Here is a 16,564-nt window from a genome sequence, read left to right on the forward strand (position 1 = left end):
TCTTTGACTGAGCCTAATGTCTTCCAGATTCATCAGTATTGCAGCATGTATCAATACTTCATTCCTTTTTATTGACAAATAATATTCTATTGTATGGATGTATCACATTTTATACATCCACTTCAGTTGTTTCCACTTTTTGGCGATTGTGAATAATCCTGCTGTGAACATCATGTACAAGTTTTTTGCGGGACATATGTTTTTAATTCTCTTGGGTATATGTTAATCTAGGAGTGGAACTGCTGGGCTACATGGCAATTCTTTGTTTAAAACTTTGAGAAACTGCCAAACTTTGTAAAAGCAGCTGCACTCTTTTATATCCCCTCCAGCAATGTTTCAGAGTTCCATTTCTTCACATCCTTACCACATTTTTTTAAAAAAATTGAGGTGAAGTTCATATAACACCAAAGTAACCATTTTAAAGTGTACAATTCACTCACTGTCCATACATTTGCAGCCTTGTGTGACCTTTACCTGTGCCAAGTTCCGAAACAGTTTCCTTCCCCTGAAAGAAAGAAAACCTGGTGCCTGCGAGGCAGTCTCTCCCCGCGATCATCTGTCTGTTTGATTGTAGCCATTGGAGTGGGTGGGAAGTGGCGTCTCATTGTGGGTTTGATTTGTGTTCCCCCGATGACTTTGTATGTACGTAGTGGTATTTACATGTCATCTTCGGAGAAAGCTCTATTCTTTTCAAGTCTTTGGGCAGTTTTTAGACTGGTTATTGGCTTTTTTATTGTCAAGTTGAGATGTTCTTAATGTATTCAAACCACAAGTCCCTTACGACATATGACCCCTTCTTGATGATGTGTTTGATTATAATGACCCACACATAACGGCAGGACTGGGGCTGGACTGCAGGAGGAAAATGGGCTCAGGCCAAGCCGCGCTGTGCCCCGTGGGGACCCCAGAGCAGGAGCGGGGAGCCAGCCGCATCCTTCAGCCTTTGTTCTCCCCGCAGGTCGAGATGTTCCTCCTGGCCTACGCTGTGCGCCACACCATCCAGGTGTATCGGCTCTCCAAGTATGGCACTGAGGAGTTCATCACGGTCTACCCCACCGACGCCCCCCGGGACTGGCCGGTGGTGACCCTGATCGCCGAGGACGACCGGCACTACAATGTCCCCGTCCGAGTGTGTGAGGAGACCAGCCTGTGAGCTGCGCTTGGCCCGCCTGGCCACGAGGCTGAGGGGCGCGGGCAGCCCCTCGCGGGGGCCTCGGGCCTGCAGGTCCCTGAGCCCGACCTCTGAGGACGCCTGGGCCCGGTTAGCCTCACCAGACTGGAATGTTCTGGGAACTAGCTTTGGCGAATCACAAGTAACCGCGATTTTTTCCCCCTCATCTGTGATGCAGTACGTTTCCGTGGGAGCCTTCAGAGCACACCTGTTAAAAGGTGCAAACTACACCTCCTCCATAAAACAGACACTTTTATATCAGAGGAGTCGCGTCCTGGACAGAAAGTGTCCAAAGCGCTCTCTCATAGTAAACTGGCTTTCAATTTTTTTTTTTAAAAGATGGTAAGTTTTGTTCTGATGGTTACAGCATCTGCGGTGCCCTTTCTCTACATCTATGCAATCGGTTCACGCGGTAGAAGTCGGGGGCAGAGCCTGCCAACAGCCCAGCATCCTCTGCTAGTCTCACCCAGTAATGGTTTAAATCTACATGTTAATTAAAGCTGTTGTAAGCCGAGTGTCTAATAGAAGCATCAACTGGGTCCAGCTGCTTAAAGGCTGGAGAAGGGGCTGCAGGAGAAGCAGCGGCCCCAGGACTCTTGCTCTGCCAGGACGTGCCAGGCGCCTGTGGTCACGGACACCCCCGCTCGGGAGCCTGGTGCGGGGGTGGGTGGTCGGGGGGAGAGCCCCCGGGATCAGGAGCTGTTCCTTCATCTGCAGTTCCACAGATTCACCATCATCTAGTCAGAGTCAAGCTTAGACCCATGTGTGGTTTTAGTGGAAACCACAGGAAACCAAGGCCAATTGATGAGTTTCTGGAGAGTGCTTCCATCGCCAGGTTCCTGTCCCGCATCTGTTGGAGGGGATGAGTTAGCAGCAGGGAGTCTCTGGTTTTCATGAGTAAGTTTTCAGTACAAGAGCGTGCTTAACACTGTCTGCAGAGGCATGGCCGAGCTGCACCCGCCCTTGGTTGAGTTTGGGATGCCCAGGGTCGGCAGTGTTCTGGCCACTAATGGTGCCCTTGCCTAGTCAGTCACAGGCTAGGGTGGTGCCTGAGAGGCGGGGATAGGCTCTGGCAGACCAGCTGAGCCTTGTCTGCATCAGGGCCCGAATCCCTGTGGCATGTGGACACCTCACTCAGACTATCAGCAGCACCTGGATTGGCTCAGTATTTGTGGAGATGGTGTTACCCTGAAGTACTGAGCTTTATTCTATATAATTATAATCTTTATGTGGTTTAATATAATGTAGTTGATAAGCTATCTAATCTGTTGTCCCTCCCCCCGCCCCGCCCCCAGGGACAGAACTTTTGTGAAAATGTAAGTTTTGCTTTTACTTAAAAATCAAAATTTTCAGTTGAGAAAAAACTCAGAGGACACAGAAGACTATGCAGACTGTTACACGAGTATTCCTCCCATTACCTCATCAGTAATATTCACATTTTGGTAGATACTTAACTCATTAGGGTGTTTGAATTGAATTTTACTCTAGATGGCGTGAATGTGTTGGAGAGGCTTTGTCTTTCACTGTGAAATGCAATGGTGCCTCAAATAATAATAAGAAGGTACCTAGAAGCCAAATGAAAATGACGACTTCCTGTTGGCTTGGATGCTTCATTTTATGTTACATGATTTTCATGCAGCTTATAAAAGGAAATGCCTACCAGTTCATTCTTGAACATGTTTAAAAGCACAACTTCAAACACTTCAGTTGTACAAGGCAGTTGGTGTCTGTGTCCATCAAACTGCTGGCAGATCGCCTCTGTTGAGTTTAATGATACTCATGATCTCTGCATTTTTGAGAATGTTCTAGTCTTAGTGAACTTGAACTGGGCTTCTGGGTAGCTCGATTACATCTCATACTTTTTTCTTGTTCCTGTGTATGATATTGTTAGAGTGTGTGCAAAAATTGTGGTCTTAACTACCCCATTGATAAAAACTCAAAAATGTGCATTTAAGTTGCTTTCTGACCCAAGGCCATATTAGACTCTCAGACTGTCATGCAGGTTTAGAGGGATCATAGCATCAGAGAAGAAAAGCTTTCAAAGAAACAATACTTTAGGAAATGTAGATGATTGGCGAACTTTAAAAAAAAATTTTTTTGTTGCTACGTGCAACTATAGTTACCCAGAGCTTTAATTCCATTTTTCATTCTTGGTCTTGGCCTGGTTGGGTGATATCAGTAGAATTGAAATTGAGTTGAGACCAAAATGGATTCAGGAGGATAAATTTACTTAGAGGGGATCTCTAAAATGGTATGAGTGTTTCCAAAAAAGGAAGGTAGTGGGACCTACACTTTGCTTACTTTCTATCCCAGGATTTATTGCAAGAGTTCAGTCATTTTGGAGCCCTCTGGTCTTATCAGAAAGAAAATACCTGCCTTGAACAGGTGTGACTTATACCTTTGAGCTCATTTAAAGTGCATTAAACCTAAATAACAAGTTCCATGGAATTACCTCTCGGCGTGTGGGATTTGATCTGAAATGTCAGTTCCTCTTCCTTGGAGTTCAACAAATCTGAAAACACCTTAAAGGCACAGAACAGGATTGTCCCTGCTCTCTACATAGAGCCGTTCACACTTCCTATTATACCGTTGTACGTTCCATTAACGTCTGACGTTTTCTTTGATTGTGGAAACAGAGATCCCCTTGGTATTGTTTCATTATTTTTCCCTCCAGTTCTAGGGTTTGTCAAGTAAAATCTCAGACCGCTTGAATCTCACCCCTCTGTCAGAAAAAACACCTTTGTTGGTTTTTGTGCGCTTGTTTTTTGCTTTGCTTTTTAGGAGGCTATGTTACCCTTCTGCCCTCTTCACCTCAGGGTGCTCGTTTACCTGAGAGTGTGTGGCCTCGTTTTTGAAGGGCTTCCAGGTGGTAACTGAGGTGCTGTCTCACCTCTGATGATCCAGCTTCCTTACATTGCAGCATAGATGTCAAACGTACCTCCTGGTTTTGTCTCCTTTGTGGTGTTAAAGTTTCATCATGTTCCTGTCTCTCTTTCTAAAGCAACACTTTGCAGGTACTCCCCCTTTGAAAGCCAGAAAGTTATTTTCAGAAATACAAACCTCCAGGGAATTGTGCTTGTGCTCATACACAAAAATACATGGATGCCTTTTCTTAAATGATCTGTATCTAGTTAAAAACCAATAAGAATGTGTTTGGAGTGAATCTGAAATGTGTGTGAAAGATATAGGAGTCCCCACATAGTTGAGCAAAGTCAGGGCACAATATCAAGTAAGTTTACCAACTTACCAGAGACGTTTCAGTTTTGTTTAGATAACAAATCACCGGCCACAGGCGTTAGTTTTTGTGAAACCCCCCCAGTCAGTAATGTGTTAAAAGGCCCAAGAACAGTAAGGAGTGAACTGAAGAGTGACGAACTGATTCTAGATGAAAAAATGCCTTTGAAAAACAAAACGGATGCCTAACAGACCTCCTTAGCGTAAGTTAATAAAAGGATAAAAATCTGAACCAGCGCACACCACTTCTGTGCCTGGATTCTGCAGATGCCTTTTTCTAAAGTTGAAGCCCCCTGTGTAACAGAAGTAGACTGCCTAATGCTGAACTTTTAGAAAACCTTCTTGGGGGTCTCTTCTCAGGGCCTGGAGAGAGCAGGAAGCCAGTGCTGAATCGAGCAGTGAACTGAGACAATGGGCAGCTGATGATCAATACTTGTAACTGATCCAGGGAATAACTTGGAGCCATGAAAAGCACAAAACTAAACTGGTTTGCCTGCCCCCAGCCCTGGTGGCTGTAAGGGTAGGGTAGGCTTGGCCACGACCAGAATGGGCGGGGTGATGCCTGCTCGATGGTCTGCACTCAAATCACGACGTTCTGTGTGAGGTCACAGAGCCTGAGACCCTACAAGTTTGGGAGGGTGGAGGTGAGCTGTCCCTTTTGCCTTTTTTTTCCCCTCATGCTAAATTGAAATTTATTACTGGAGATAGTGGAGGATGTTAGTAGGTATCATTAAACTCTCCAGAGTGGTCATAAAGTCTGGAGATAATTATATTGAAATGTGTTATCAGCAAACCACTTGCTACGTTTATCTCTGTTTCCAGGGGTCTTCCCTGGTGGCTCAGTGGTAAAGAGTCTATCTGCAATGGAGGAGATGCAGGTTCAATCCCTGGGGTTCAGAAAGATTCCCTGGAGAAGGAAATGGCCACCTTCTTGCCTGGAAAATTCAGTGGACAGAGGAGTCTGTCGGGCTACAGTCCATAGGGGTTGCAAAGTGTCGGCACACGACTTAGTGACTGAGCAAGGCGAGGCCGTTGACCTCATGGCCATCTGTATATTTCCATAACTTGAGTGCTCATTAATAGCCAGGGCTTGTTAATAGAACATTGATGAGAGCTTTGTCTCATTCTTGTTGATTTTTCGGGTGTAGGTGTGGGTCAGGGGTGAAATTGCCAAAATGCAGGTGATCCAGGGAAAGGATCTGGGACTCTAGATGAAACCAGTCTTGGCAGTCTTTTTCCCAGTAACCAGGGGTGGTTGAGTTCAGTTCTGAACTTCAAAATAATTTTTTTTTTGTACTCAAGACCTGTTGTATAATGAAAAAATGCCTTGACTTGTCTCACAAATGGTGCTAAACTATGGTACTCCTTATAGGAGCCAGGGCAGTCTGTGGGTTGGTTACTTCTGAGTATTTCAATGTGGGAAAAAAGCCAAAGTGAATGTATGTAGTGAGCTCCCTTCTCGCTTCCATTGTCTGTAAACATGTTTTGGTCTCACAGCCTCTGAGTCTGTGTTATGAATTTGGAGGGGATACCGACCCCTTGTCTGTCCGTAGCGGCGGTTTTCCTTCCCCATCGGCCAGGCTGCCTAGGGAAGGCAGACAGGAACTCAGTGAAACCTGGCCGCCTCGTCTGTCTTGGCTTGTTTTAGCAGAGTGTCCAGTTTGCACTCTTAAGATGTCAGCGTTTGTCAAAAACCTCATCTGCTCTGAGAACCGTGCCCCTGAGGCTCCCATCGGCCTGGGACCATGGTCCCACCTGCCTCCAAGGCGGAGGTTGCCTCATTGACACGTTGAATCCTCATCTTTACTGTCAGAGGCCAAGCCAACTCGGGTTTTGCTGTCGATCTCCTGTAGCAAGTCTGGCCACGAAGGACTGTAAAAACAAATAACTAAAAATAAAAACTCAGAGAATGAAAACTTGGAAGCCTGGCTGTGTTGCTCTGGTTAAATGCCTGACTTTGAGGACCTTGGAGATTGAGGTTTGGTGCTTTAACTTTCCAGCACTGCCAGGACAGACCTTTTGGTGCTGAACTCCTAGGACATGATCACTCCCCAAATTAGATTTGGTCTTGGGCCTGGATTCAGTCAAACAGTCCCATCACCCGCTACTAGGGGAGCTGGGCCGGTTACCCCATTTCCTCGTCTCAGTCCTCGCCTCCACGCCACCTGCTCCGGGGTGAATGGGGGTGAAGTGAGGTGCAAGCCCTTCACGGAGGCTTCAGGTACATCCCCTAGGCCCGCAGGGCAGGGCTGCAGGCACCATCCAGACCCAGCCTTGGCTGAGTGTTCGCCAGGGAGAGGCCCGTGGTGTGTGTAGCATTCTTAGGTGTTCAAGAACCATCTAGACTGATGGATGGAAATGCACCCACCTGTGTGATAGCAAGAACCTAACACTGTATGAGTCAGGCGGCCACTGAAAGACTGTTGGCTTTCCAAGGTGTTCTGGGGATTAGAGAATGAGCCGGCCCCTGCCTTCCTATGAGTCAAAGAACTGAGTCTTTGCAAAATGGTGCTGTGCTTCTGAAGACCCCGCCACTTAGGGGCTGGGCATCCAGAGGGCAGCAGTGCCAAGCTGATGAGGGGCAGCGAAGGCAATCCTGGGCTAAACAGTAACAGCGGGCTCTTCTTCCTTCAGTGCCCCGTTCACTTGGGTAATGAACTAAAGTGAAAGTCACTCCTGCTAAGTCGCTTCAGTCGTGTCCGACTCTGTGTGACCCCATAGACGGCAGCCCACCAGGCTCCCCGTCCCTGGGATTCTCCAGGCAAGAACACTGGAGTGGGTTGCCATTTCCTCCTCCAGTGCATGAAAGTGAAAAGTGAAAGTGAAGTCGCTCAGCCGTGTCTGACTCTTAGTGACTCCATGGTCTGAAGCCTACCAGGCTCCTCCGTCCATGGAATTTTCCAGGCAAGAGTACTGGAGTGGGGTGCCATTGCCTTCTTCAGAAAGTTGCTGAGTCGTATCCAACTCTGCGACCCCATGGACTCTGCAGTCCATGGAATTCTCCAGGCCAGAATAATGCAGTGGGTAGCCTTTTGCTTCTTCAGGGCATCTTCCCAACCCAGGGATCAAACTCAGTTCTCCTGCATTGCAGGCAGATTCTTTACCAGCTGAGCTACAAGGGAAGCCCAAGAATACTGGAGTGGGTAGCCTATCCCTTCTCCAGTGGATCTTCCCAATCCAGGAATCAAACTGGGGTCTCCTGCCTGGCAGGTGGATTCTTGACCAACTGAGCTCTCAGGGAAGCCCAACGAACTAAAAGTCTGGCGTAAATACACTTCTCCCGCCTCTCCTCTGAGTCATGGGACTCTTCTCGATTTCAAGGCAGTGTTTCAGGCCTGGTTTCTCCATGCCTGCGCCTCCCACTCCCACCCTCACCCCCATGGTGGGAAGTGTGGAGAGAAACGGCCCCAGGCTGTGGATCCTGGGAACGCCCTCCGGAATTACAGCCATCAAATGATGAAGAAAGTACCAGCCTTGTTTTGTGTATATAGAATGAGAGCATTTATGTGTATATACAGTATTCTTGGCTGGAGGATCCCATGGACAAGAGCCTGGGGGGAGGGGGGTGTCACAGGGTTGGACACGACTGAACGCACACAGCACACACAGTTGTGTTCACACTTACCATCATCCCTTGCTTGAAAGCTGGGCATTCTTTCCATAGATTCTCCAAATCATCTCCCCTTCCCACTCCTCCTACCACCACCTCTGGCCTGGGCTCCATGGGAGTGGCCTGGTAATGACCTTCTGACTTGCTGGGTCTGGAGGATTCCCTCCAGACTCCCAGCCCTGAGCACAGCCCCAGAGGCAAAGCCAATTTGGCTCTGGGGTGGGACAGCCTGGGGCGACACTCTCTCTAGCTCCCTAGGGCTCAAGGAGGGTGTTTCTTCTGCCTTCTCACCACCCTGCAGCCCCCAGTCCTGTACCCTTGCAAGATCCTCCCAAGAATGGCTGAGAGATCTGGTGATGGTGGTTTTTCATTCTCTGCTGCAATTTGGATTATTCAGTAAAGCTGAGGATTCTGTCTTCCAAATACCCCTCTACTGCCATTTCCCCCAAATCCAGACGTAATTATGGCAGAAAACACTGCCGTGCTGGGCCGTTCACTTAGGAGACAGCGCTCCTTGGAGCATCGGAGAGAATGCTGAGAAAATAAAAAGCAAACACACCATGAGCATTGTCTTCCGTGTTCGTGGAGATCACATCCTATTTGTGCTAGATGGTGAGGAGCTGTGGTATACTCTGAGGTTTAAAAAAAAATCCTAGGTAATTAACACCATTGACTATTTCCAGTTTTCTCAATTATGATAGTGCTATAATGAGCCTTCTCATTCATCAGTCTTTTTATGCATCTCTAAATTGACCCAGTTCAAGGCTCTCCCAACCTTCCCTCAAAAAAGTTTCAAGAATTTCACCCTCATCAACTGATCCTGCTTCATTGTCCCTTGGGTGACTCTCAGTTCAGTTCAGTTCAGTCGCTCAGTCATGTCCGACTCTGCGACTCCGTGAATCGCAGCACGCCAGGTCTCCCTGTCCATCACCAACTCCCGGAGTTCACTCAGATTCATGTCCATCGAGTCAGTGATGCCATCCAGCCACCTCATCCTCTGTTGTCCCCTTCTCCTCCTGCCCCCAATCCCTCCCAGCATCAGAGTCTTTTCCAATGAGTCAACTCTTCGCCTGAGGTGGCCAAAGTACTGGAGTTTCAGCTTTAGCATCAGTCCTTCCAAAGAAATCCCAGGGCTGATCTTCAGAATGGACTGGTTGGATCTCCTTGCAGTCCAAGGGACTCTCAAGAGTCTTCTCCAACACCACAGTTCAAAAGCATCAATTCTTCGGCACTCAGGCTTCTTCACAGTCCAACTCTCAGATCCATACATGACCACAGAAAAAACCATAGCCTTGATTAGACGGGTGACTCTAGGGGTATTTTAACTTTAAACTTTGACCACCTGGCAAGAAAAAAAAAATTAAAAGAGACATTTAATGCTTTTGATTCTCATAATGGTGAACATTTTTCCTAGATATTTGTGGGTCAGTGGTATTTCTTCCCTGCCTTGCTTTTTTACGTGCTTTGCCCATGACATGAACCTCTTTCCTAGCTGAGTGTGAGCTTGAAACATCTCGCCAGATTGTCCTCTGTAGAAATGCCGCTGACTGATATTTCACTGCAGAGCAGGAGTGCCAACACTTGCTCCATCAAACTTTGATCTCTGCTGAGTCGATAGCTGGTCTTTCAGTATGTGTTCCTTCCCTTGAGGAAGCCTGCTTCCCTTTTGTAGAAGCTGTTCACTAGTCATTTTCTGGGAGCCTTCTGCTCATGCCCTTTGCCCAGCGGTTATATTCTCTCACTAGGCAGTTGTGTGTGAGAATACTTTTGGCTTTCCCATCTGTATTTCACAGATTAAGGGCTGGGAGCTTCCAGCAGGAAAGTCCAGCACAGGGGCTCCCAGGGATCCGTGTTAAGTGGCAAGTGACAGGAACTGGCTCAGGTTATCTTAGTTCGTGGAGGGATTGATCTTAGTGACAGAAAGAGGGGATTTGGAGGTGAGAAAGGCTACAGGAAACGGCTCTCACGCGGGGGACCAGGGATCAGAGCATGTTCGGGGGAGGAAGGTGTGAGTGACTTTGTTCACCAAAGAATGTCTGCTCTGGGCAGGCACCTGCCAAAACCAGGGCTGTGAGACGAGCTGGTCCAGGCCTCCTCTCCCCACTTCTCCGGTTCCCTCCTCCCCAACCCCGCCTGCCCCTTGCACAGATCAGCTGGCCCGGGGTAGAATCGCTGATCACTTCCTGCCCTGTCTGGAGCTAGAGCAGGAGGAAGGAGGCTGGAAGGGCAGAGGGTGAGAGATCTCTCTTCATAGTTGCTGTCTTGCACCAGCCTTACTCCCAGGCCTGCCCGGGCTCAGCTCTTTCCTTTCCTTCCCACACCAGGTGCTTCTAGGGATCTTGGAGACCCCTCTGCCCCCAGCTCAGGGCCTCTCCTGGCAGTTCCTGTGCGGTGGCTGAGGGTCCCTCCCCTGGCCTCCTCCATTGCAGCTCCAAGAATCCAGTGTCACCTCCAGCCTCTTTCTGAGCCCCTTTCACCCCCCTCAGGACCTCGGACGCCCCCCTGGGTCAGCTGGTTGATCTGTGTGGGCCAGGCCTGGTTCACAGGAAAGACCTTGGCACCTGCTGTCATCAAACGTGGCACGTGCCCCTTCCCCGGTGACTCTGTCTTCTGTCAGATCTGACCGTCCTGGCGGACACCTGTTCACTGAGTGCCCATCATTGTAGGGGCCCATCTCAAGTTCGCTGAGTGTCTCCTCTGGAGCCCTACCCTTAGGCCTAAGGTGTCAAGAGACCCCTCCATCCTCTCCCCCATCACACATGCATGCACACACATCCCTGAGGGGAGGAAGGGACCAGTGAAATTCTGCACAGAAACCATCTCTACAAATTCTCTCTCTCTCTTTTTTTAAACAAATTCTCTTTTTAAAATACCTCCTCTTGGGCCTTTGATGCCTTCATGGTGAATGAGGGATGAAAGTGGAAACGGGTGTGAGGAGGAGGCGTGGCATTAAGAAGCTTGGAGCCGAGGGCCTGGCCACCACCAGGGGGTCCCTGTTTTGTGTCGCTGCTTCTCCACGGGTGTTAGCATCCTCCTTTCTAGCCGGGCCCTTGTCACCCAGACTCAGCGTGATGCCCACCCAGGTGAGTTCAGAGTCCTTCTTATGACACCCCCAATGCCTAGTGAGAGAGAGGGAGGGCCAGCGTGGAGGAGCAGGGTGAGGTGGGGTGGGAGGAGGTGGGCAGGCTGCTGGGAACGGTTGTGCAGGTTGCACACTGCAGCACTGGGTGCCATTCATGGTCCAGGAGGACACGTGAGATTGGAGAAGGAAAACTATTTTGGAGATTTAGCATTCAGGCCATAGTTGACCAGGAACCCCTGAACTAAGCAGTGAGACTGCAGAGGAAGGGAGAGGAGTGAGCGATGCTGGGGGAGAGAGAATCACCAGGGAGAGTGACTTGACTGAGGGAGGGGCGGGACGCAGTGTGGGTTGGTTTCTGGGTGGGTGCTCATGTGATTCATCTAGTCCGGAGACAGCGTGGGAGGGCTGGTGGGGGAAGGGTGCCAAGGTCCCCGGGGGACCCCTCTGAGGATGGGTTGAGTGGCGACTGGACTGCAGGTCTGGAACAAGTCAGGGCTGGCAAAACAGCCCCGGGGATCCCCAGCATGCCCTTGGAGTTGGAAGCAGGCCCAAGTTAGGTCACCCAGGGCGTGTAGGACTAGATTCCAGCTGAGAAGGGAGCAGGTCTGGGGCCCGGGCTGTGGACACCGCTTCGAGTCTTTTTAAGGCATCAGATGGAGTTAGATAGCTTTGAATAAACACAGGTGGAGAGTGAAGAAGGCAGCTGAAGTCTGTGCAGTGGCTGCGCTGGGGGAGAGGCAGAAGTATAGAGCTGAGCTGGGATGTGGTGTTGCCAGGCATGGGGCAGAAATCGCTTCTTGACTACATCACCCATGAATCTGGGAGCGTCTGTCCTGACAGAGCCCTGGGACTGGGGGAGACCGGAGCTGACCACAGCCAGCTCTCTTCAGCCATTTACATTTAAAGCAAGAGAGCCTGGTACGTGAAGCAAGTTAGATGAGAACTGTTCTATCCGTTCATTCTATTTTTGGTCTTTGAATTCAATGGTTCTGAACCTAAAATGGGCTTCCCACTTGGCTGTAGTGGTAAAGGACCCACCTGCCAAAGCAGGAGGCCTAAGAGACACAGGTTTAATCTCTACGTGGGGAAGATCCTCTGGAGGAGGGCATGGCAACCCACTCCAGTGTTCTTGCCTGGAGAATCCCATGGACAGAGGAGCCATGAGGTCCATAGGGTCACAAGGAGTCGGATGCGACTGAAGCGACTTAGCGCACACAAACCTAAGATTAGTCTTTGTTTTGTTCTTAAAGCTCTAGTAGTTTTCCTCTGTTGAAAGCAGCTGGCATGACTTTCCTAGATTTCTTGGCTGGGGCACTTCCAAGCTGCTTGGAAGCTCAGCAGATGTGCACCCTCGTCTTCATGTGCCGCTGTCAGCGGCTCTACAAATCCTGATGTCGCAGTGGGTGACAACTAGAGAAGATCTCGTTCTGTCAGTAGAGCAGAAGAGGCCGATCCAGAGTCAGCCAGTAACTTGCCTGGCTCACAGCTGATAAGCAGCAGAGATGGAACTAGGACTCACGGCTCCTCATTTCTTTTGTTCCTTTTGTGCAAAGACCAGTGTACTGAGCTGTGAAATCAGCATGGTATTTACTGGCTTGTGTTGTCCAGGAGGAAGCCTGGAGCTTGTTGGGGGCAGAAGGTAATGAAGACAAGTAGGAATGCTAGAAGGGCTTCCCTGCTGGCTCAGTAGTAAAGAACCTGTCTGCCAATGCAGGAGACGCAGGTTCAATCCCTGGGTCGGAAAGATCCCCTGGAGGAGGAAATGGCAGCCACTCCAGTACTGTTGCCCGGGAAATCCCTTGGACAGAGGAACTTGGTGGGTGACATAGAGTCCATGAGGTCGCAGAGTTGGACACGACTGAGCAACTAAGCAACAACAACGTGGACACCAGAGGTCCTCTGCAACGTGCAGGGGATGGGGAGGCAAGGGTGGGCAGGCCGCTGGGAGTGGCTGTGCAGGGGGAGGCAGAGGCGGGCAGGCCGCTGGGAGTGGCTGTGCAGGGGGAGGCAGAGGGGGGCAGGCTGCTGGGAGTGGCTATGCAGGGGGAGGCAGAGGCGGGCAGTCCGCTGGGAGTGGCTGTGCAGGGGGAGGCAGGGGAGGGCAGGCTGCTGGGAGTGGCTGTGCAGGGGGAGGCAGGGGAGGGCAGGCTGCTGGGAATGGCTATGCAGGTTGTGCACTGCAGAACTCTGGGAAGTGTTATTTACATCATTGCCCAGGGGGAGCCTGGGGCCAGGAGAAGGGAACGTTTCCTTAGGTGACAAGAACCCCTGAGCTGAGCCAGTGGGACCAAAGAAGATGCAGGGAGAGGGATGGCTGTGCGAGAACTAGCAGGGAAACTGATCGGGGTTAGGAGGACCCCACTGGCAGGGGATGGGGGTGTCGTGGAGGAGGTTTCTGGGACAATGATAATGTGATCCACCTGGGGCATCAGGAGAAAGAATGAGAAGGGGCAGATTTGTCCCTTGTGGTAGGACTGCTCCCCATGGGGAAAACTGACAAGGCTTAAGCCAGGACGGCTGCACATCCTGACATCACAGCCAGACAGGAAGCCACACTGCGTCCCAAGTGTGTGGGTGGAAAGAAGCATGACCTCTTGGACTTTGTGTCGCATTAGAGGCGGTCGTGGGGAAGCATGCTAGAGGTCACACTGAGATCTGGGATTTAACTCAAAGAAGGAAAGAAACAGTAAAGAAAATATGTGATCTCAAGCAAGTTGGTAGCAGGCTAGCATCCTTGCTGATTACAGGCAGCTAATAAAGCACGCTCTTGGGACTCCCCTGGTGGTCCAGTGGCTAAGACTCCATGCTCCCAACGCAGGGAGTCCAGGGTCCAATCCCTGGTCCGAGAACTAGATCCTCCCTCAGGCCTCCACTGAGGATTCCATGTGCCACAGCTAAGACCCAGTGCAGCCAAATAAATATATACATATTTAAAGCAAAAACTCGTACTCTATATAATCTTTCATAGGTTAAAAATATGCTGCTGGGCATACACACTGAGGAAACCAGAATTGAAAGAGACACGTGTACCCCAGTGTTCATCACAGCACTGTTTATAATAGCCAGGACATGGAAGCAACCTAGATGTCCATCAGCAGATGAGTGGATAAGAAAGCTGTGGTACATATACAAAAATATGAGAGCCTTCATTCTTTGAGGTTAAGACGTTAGGGTTGAAAGAAGAGAATTGCTTTACGCATAAAGACTGCTAAGAGCAGGATTCCTTAGATGTGGGCAGAAAGGGTTTTCACCTTCTGTTCCTCCAACGTTCCTAAAGCCCGGCCATCTGGTATCCCCATTCTAGAAGGGGTGGGGAGAAGCCAGGCCTCAGAGAAGAACTTTCAATATTACTGCCGTGATGGGAAGTAAAAATTCATTTTAATACAGATTAAAATTTGAAGAAATAGGTCATATTTAAATAAGACAGAGTTTGGGGAAATACCCCAGTGGGCAGAGGTTTCAGCTACCAAGGCAAAGGGAGAAGTTTGAATATCTCCTGTACGTTTGGCAAAAAAGGGAAATATAGTCAGGATTAGGAAACCACATACTGTGGGGTATGTAAACAGACTAATGGTCAGATTAAGAAAATCAAGAAGCAAAGCAATCTCAATCATATGCCAACCGTTTAAGTTTTACTTAAAGTAGAAATTATTTGAAAGCTATTTGACAGTATATGAGCACAGAATTCTTCCTCTCACAAAAAAGTACCCCTCTCCCCAAGAAAAGCACATATAAACTCTCTTAACAATGCAAAACTAACATCTATTTAGTACATACACAGCACTTGTTTAAATGCAACATATATTTTATACTCACGTCTGCAATCAGTTTTAATCAAAGCTGTGCAAATGTTTTAATGTGATTGGTGTCAACAGTTTAACTTAAACCCCCAGTTTTTATAAGAAACTGAAAAGCCTATAATCTGACAGCCATATTTAGAAAAATGACTCCTAGTACATTTGGTTTCATTAAAAAAAGTTCTGGATTGCTGCTAATGTTCAGATCTGAAACAAAGAAAGAGGTAATTGTATTTTTCCATTGCAGGACCCCATACCATGTTCTACACCACAGCTCCCACAATAGCCTGTTAGACCAGGAAGGAGCTTTAGCAATAACGGCCTGAGCCTCTTATTATCCGGGTGACCAACATGTGGCTGGAGAGGTGTGAGTGATGTGATTTGGAAGGTCTCCTTAAATGAACAAGCACAGGCTTGTCAGAGTTGAACAGAATCCCATTTGTGGCTCTGTCAAGATTCCTGAAGCTCTATGACTGGTTTCTTGGTCATTCTAGCTTTAGATACTTGCCTTCTGAATATATCACTAAGCAAACCAAATAAAGCACTGACTCAGTGCATCTGCCCACAAGCCTTGTGAATGTGGTACCCCCAGGGGCGTGGCTTGCTTCCAGGTGACTGGTCCATGCAGCAGGGGCTGGGAGGCTAGAGTTGCTGTGAACTCTGAACCTCCTTGGTTCCAGCAGGGTGGCTTGAACTTCTTCAGTATCCAGTTCATCCAGACTGTGGGTCCCCCACATCCATGGCCCCACAACTTCAGGGAGCCAGAGTCCACCTGGGCGTGGTGTTTTCCACCCCGAAGGCACCCTTACCTGTCCCTGGTCCATGGTTGATGCACATCTGCCTCTAAATCTTACAGTAACGACTGATCTCCATACATCACTGAATTTCCACGAAGCCAGACGGTTGATGGTAAAAGCATTTTTAGCAGGTTTCTCCCCATCTCCTCCTTCTTTAACCTAAGGAAACCATGTATCCTGGAGAGAGAAGGGCATTCTGGCTCTTGTGAGTTTCTGTTTACATATACGGGTTGCAGACGCCAATGCCACATCTTGCTAGTAAAGTGCACTTTAGGTTAATCTCCTAATTTAAAAAGAGGCACCAAACAGAAACATGAGCTGAAGCCGTGGGTAGCTGACAGCCATTTATAAAAGTGCATGGATCTTACACAGTCTTTCAGAGACCCTGCTTGATTGCAAATGAAGCAGAAAAAAGAATTCTTCTGGAACCCCTTGGACTGGACGAAGATGATTTTAAAAAGTTAGAAGACTTCAGACACGCATCTTTGGTGCTCTTCTTTGCTCAGAGTACAAGAGATGATAATAACCAGAGTACAAAAGATGATACTAGCCTCCTGTCTGGAGGAGAAAGTGAAATGTTCAAATGAGATCTCACCATCTCCTCTTCCCTGGTGAGATCAGACAGCAAACTGTAATTGGCTACGTGTTTTCTGATTTGGGAGTGCGGTGTGGGCTATTCTGATTATGTAATTACATGTTTATCATTATGCACGTTTAGGTGGTTAATTTTAGACATTTAACCTTTAAAAGGGCAACAGGGTCTTTTACTGTATTTTTCTTAGATTTTTTTCGACATCCTGTTTCATGTGTGGTTAGATCAGCTGATGAGCCACGTGATGTTTTGCTGCTTCAAAGGACAGAAATAGAGACCCC

The 16,564-nt window shown here is 48.7% G+C and overlaps 1 protein-coding gene across 9 annotated transcripts in view; it reads left to right on the forward strand.

Annotated features, from left to right (window-relative positions):
* Window positions 1–6,321, forward strand: part of OTULIN (OTU deubiquitinase with linear linkage specificity) — a 36,627-nt gene extending 30,306 nt beyond the window's left edge. For 8 of the 9 annotated variants that reach the window (XM_086361253.1, XM_086361255.1, XM_086361250.1 and 5 more), the window contains one exon: window positions 959–6,321. In XM_086361253.1, coding sequence (XP_086217379.1) covers window positions 959–1,153 — 195 coding nt within the window. In that variant the 3' untranslated portion in view covers window positions 1,154–6,321. The remainder of the gene's footprint in view (window positions 1–958) is intronic. The other variant, XM_086361257.1, reaches the window with a different exon arrangement.
* Window positions 6,322–16,564: the final 10,243 nt, after the last annotated feature.

Source organism: Bos grunniens, chromosome 20, assembly GCF_055505025.1.
Source record: "Bos grunniens cultivar Pamir isolate PY7600 chromosome 20, Bosgru_T2T1.0, whole genome shotgun sequence".
Lineage (NCBI taxonomy): Eukaryota > Metazoa > Chordata > Mammalia > Artiodactyla > Bovidae > Bos > Bos grunniens.